This window comes from Bidens hawaiensis, unplaced genomic scaffold (assembly GCF_021521415.1).
Source record: "Bidens hawaiensis isolate Kalapana, Puna unplaced genomic scaffold, B.hawaiensis_p1.1 tig00012997_1, whole genome shotgun sequence".
In the NCBI taxonomy this organism is placed as follows: Eukaryota; Viridiplantae; Streptophyta; class Magnoliopsida; order Asterales; family Asteraceae; genus Bidens; species Bidens hawaiensis.
Window position 1 is genome coordinate 195,286 of NW_027492087.1, and position 4,550 is coordinate 199,835.

At 32.8% G+C, this 4,550-nt stretch overlaps 1 protein-coding gene across 1 annotated transcript; it reads right to left on the minus strand.

The window, feature by feature from the left end:
- Window positions 1-1,377: 1,377 nt before the first annotated feature.
- Window positions 1,378-4,217, minus strand: LOC143542805 (cytokinin dehydrogenase 6-like). Its single transcript, XM_077035301.1, has 5 exons — window positions 3,507-4,217; window positions 2,674-2,801; window positions 2,307-2,567; window positions 1,876-2,138; window positions 1,378-1,798 (listed from the first exon to the last, which is right to left on the minus strand). Exons 1-5 carry the CDS (start codon window positions 4,138-4,140, stop codon window positions 1,477-1,479), a joined length of 1,608 nt encoding a protein of 535 aa, XP_076891416.1. The 5' UTR covers window positions 4,141-4,217; the 3' UTR covers window positions 1,378-1,476.
- Between the last annotated feature and the right edge of the window lie 333 nt (window positions 4,218-4,550).

The window sequence follows — 4,550 nt, forward strand, 5'->3', positions numbered from 1 at the left end:
TTATCCCCCGTATTACGGGGGTTGTTTTATATTGTTTGTTCTAATATTTATTTATTTTTTTAATTTATATTTTTTTATTGTATGAAAGTTAATAATATACTTTTGGTTTGATGATAAATTGTTTCACAAACAAATGAGATGTTATAACCCGGTTTAAAAGCTATATGGTTTTGATGAGACCCAAGACCTGTTTATTTTTTTTACTATGAAATTGGTTTTTTAATTATAAGTAATATTTATGAAAGTTAATAATATATTTATGGTTTAATGAGACCCAAGACCCGTTTATTTTTTTTACTATCAAATTGGTTTTTTAATTTAAATAATATATATATATATCTTTTTTAAAATAAATAAGATATTATTTTTTTATTATATCCTATTTTATATGATTTTTACATAAATAATTTGGTGAGAATAATTTTAATTTAATGAGATGTTATAACCCGTTTAAGGAATATCTGGGTTTGGTAAGACCCATACCCATGAATTCGGGTCAAATGCATGAAAAGTCTCCATTTAAAAATCAAGCAAATCTGGTGATTCCAGAAAAAAAGGATCGACCACATCGCGACACGTAGGATTTTTATGTCTTTGTTTATATATATTATAGATATATGTTCATTTTTGAGCATATTGAAGATTTGAAGCAACCTATAGTAGATTAGATGAGTTTTCTTTGGGCTCTCATTGAGCTTTAAGTTTGGGCTCATAGTTGGGTTACTCCTTAAGTTAGTCAAAAGAATATAGATATGGTATTAGGTCCAGTGGGCTTGTACCTCGCCTCTCTATAATTAAATAAATAAATAATTGACGTAAATGATCTTCAACAAAGTTATGGTTTTGTAACTCACTGGTAATTCATTTGTTGAAAAAATATTCGTAATTCAGCTCGAGCTAGATGACTGATATAAACATTCGAGTTGAGTTCAGGCCGATGGTGACTTGCTCGGTTGTCTGCTTGAATAAATTTTCCATCCTTTAATTCCCATGTAAAAATCATACAAAATTTTCAAAGAAAAAGAAAATCCAACTCATCGAGCAACATGTTGGATCGAGTCGAATACAAGTTGAATATGACGTCAACTTCTATCTCAAATTAAAGTTTACAAACCAAACCGGGCCGAGTGCTCGTGCCCTTGTTGATGGTGACTCAGCTCAGTGAGCTCACCATTGATGGTCCTTGAGGCTCCGCCTCAGGACTCCTTTTAATGAATTTTCTTGATGTTTATATGCTAATTATAAGCTCGAGATGACAACAAACAACTTAAACCGAGAATGAAAATAATCACAATGGATTTACGCTACACAACCATTAAAATTACCATAATGAAAAATTACCTATATATATATATATATATGACTTCCATTGTTACAACTAACCTAGTGGAAATCACAAAATGTTTCAAAATAATAAGTACAATTTAATCAATTAATAGCTTTTCATGGCTTCATTCATACAAGAGATAAATACTATCATAAAAAGTTTGTAGCTTTTTGGAATATTCTCTGGCCAGGAGTTAATATTGCCAAAGGATCATACATAAACTTCCTTCTAGCAAAAACTTCCCATTGACTACCAAAATGTTTTCTCCACTCTTCATGTGTGTTGTAATGTGGCAAATACTGTTTGGTTTCGAGGTTAGCCGTTTCACACACGTCTAGAATCTTTTTGTTTTGGCTTAGGATGTTTTCTAACCCGTCTTTTCCTGTCGAAGATGGCATTGCTGACGATAGAAACGCCACTAAGTAGAACACATTCTCATTTGGTGTCACCATTGATGTTTTAGTGTTCCACCTACAATAAAGCTAACCATGATTAGGTTTATACATTTTTCAAAAGTTTTTTTTTAATAGTGCTTTTTATGGTATTACCTTGACTTATGGACGGGGTAGATAAGTATCGGTCCATTGCTAGTATCCATTAGAATTTTCCCAAAAACTTCATTAGCAAATTCGTGTATCTTGCTCTTGGGAACAAGAAGATTTAACCATGGATGAGGTACATCCCATAACCCTTTTTCTTGTAGTTTCAACTCAGAAACATGAACTCTATCCAAAAACTCCAAATATGTCACTTCTGATATGGAGAGTGTGAATTCATTGTAGTTCAATTTCGATAATAAGCTTTTAACTTTCTGCATATAAGCAAGATAGATCATGATTAATTTTTAACCGATTTTGTTTGTTAACTAGTAGACTCGGGATATGTATCTTTCTAACGTGTCAAATAGGTTTAAAGTTGCACAAGATGTATTTTAGTGCATAAAACCTAGTAAAATCATTCGACTCATGACTCAACTCACCTGATCAATGGTATGAGCATCTTCCTGCTTAAAATACTTGGCAATTTCAAGGCAAAATATGGTTTTTCCTTCGGAAACAAATCGTCTAGCCCCAGCCGGATCTTTATTTTTTAAAGATGATCTCCAGTTATTAAGGAGCCCGGTTCGGTTAATCAAAACAAACCCTTCCACATAATCAAATGAACTATTGGATGATATTAACATTTCTTGATCCTTTGTAAATGTAGCAAAATCCAAGTAAAGAACTTTAATCCATTTAACCTGATCAAAATTACTAAAACTAATTAAAATCAAGATATCAAATTAAAGATTTACACAACCCAAATTTGATATTAAGACCACTTTCATAAATTTATAATCTTTTTACCATTTCCGGGGCGGGTTCAAGCGATATATGAGCTCGTGTAATGATCCCAAATTGCCCAAGCCCTCCAAGAACACCATGAAATAAATCTGACTTCAGTTCTTCTGTACATGTTACTACTTCTCCTGTCCCTGAAAAAATAAGTTAAGTAATTACATAAATCTTTTTGTCAAAATGTATTTTAATAATCCAAACTATGACGCAATAGTCTATAACAATTTAACCTTTGACACTTTAAACTTTCACTTTCATCGTGAAGGGCAATTCAACTTGCATACACATTCTATGTGAGCAAAATCGAGTGGAAATCAAGTGTAAATATATGATAATTACGTGAGTGGGATTGTGAGTTCTTTTGAACCTCAAAAGCGACTAATTACAAGGAAATAAAACAGAAGAAACAGAAAAAAACGATTTTAAGACATAAAAACACAACTGCACCGTTATTATTTTGAAAACTCAAAAATAAAAGTTATGAGTGTCACCAGTAAATCGTCTACATTGGATCATAGTTTATATTATTAAAAAGTCAATTTTACAATCTTTATTAATGATTTTATGTTGGATTTACCATCATACCCTTGCAAGAGTAGTCTTTTTCAAATAATACTCATTTGTTCCAAAACTATAGTTGTACTTTCTTTAGATGGTCCCCAAATAAAGTATATATATAATATAAATATAAATATAAATATAAATATAAATATAAATATGACGATGTTGTTAGTTTGTCATCATGGCATTGCCAATTGCCACATCTTTCCAAACACTTTAGCAAAATCTTTAAAAGAAATAGAATAAATCAACTAACATAAGTATAAATGTTAGAGAAGTACCTGTAACAACTTGTAACTGATGGACATTATTGATCTGAGGTCCATGTCGAAACGCTTGACCGCTAATCCCAGCATTAGATAAAGTACCACCGACGGTTAAATGAAGGTAATCGGTCCAAGACTTTGGGGCAAACCCGAATTTCAAACTCTCGCGCAAAATATTAATCCAAAGTTCACCACCCGAAACATCAACAAAAGGCGTATTTGTGTTTGTGGTAAAATGAAATTTCATTTCTTGGGATTTGGCTAGTGACTCCATGTTTATGACCACCCCTTGGTGAGCTTGGGCTTGACCTTCTAGTGAGTGACCGTGACCACGTGGTGCAACGGTTAACTCGGATGTGGGTCCCATTTGGAATATGTAGTTTACTAGAGTTGAGATATCGGAAACTGATTTCGGGTATAGAACGGCTAGTGGGAGGAAACTAAACCGGTTGCCAAAATCTTTGGATGAATGGTGGATGTTGTGGAAATTAAGATCACCATCAAGTTTTAGTTCTTTTATTAATGATGAAGTGATGGTTTCATGGTTTGGAAGATATGTTGTAGAATAGGTTATGTTTTTGTCACAAGTGTAGCTTAATATGAGGGCTATGAGAATTTTGATAACAAGACTATAATGTTTTAGAATCATTTTGTGGCCGGTTGGTGGCTGGTGTCTGGCAGCGGCAGTGGCGGTGACGAATAGTGGGAGATTGTTTGTGTTAAGAAAGGAGAAGGTGTTTGGATCCAATGAGAAAGAGAAGTGTTGTTGAGGGCTTTATAAAGAGGAATGGGATATGTCATATGATGCAATGCATGGTGCACTTGTCAAAGTTGCCTTTTTATGCATAGTATTTTACCATGCAAACCTAACAAATTTGGACTCCAATTAACGATTTTAAATGGTATTTGGATGCGTGTTTTGACCGTCTAGTGATAACATTAGTAACCTATTTTATATTTATTTAATATGCAATAAGCGTTTTTAAGACACGTTTACATAGTCGCTTTAAGATATCATTTTCTAGTTGTTATAATCAGTGTCAGATCTAAGAATTTTTT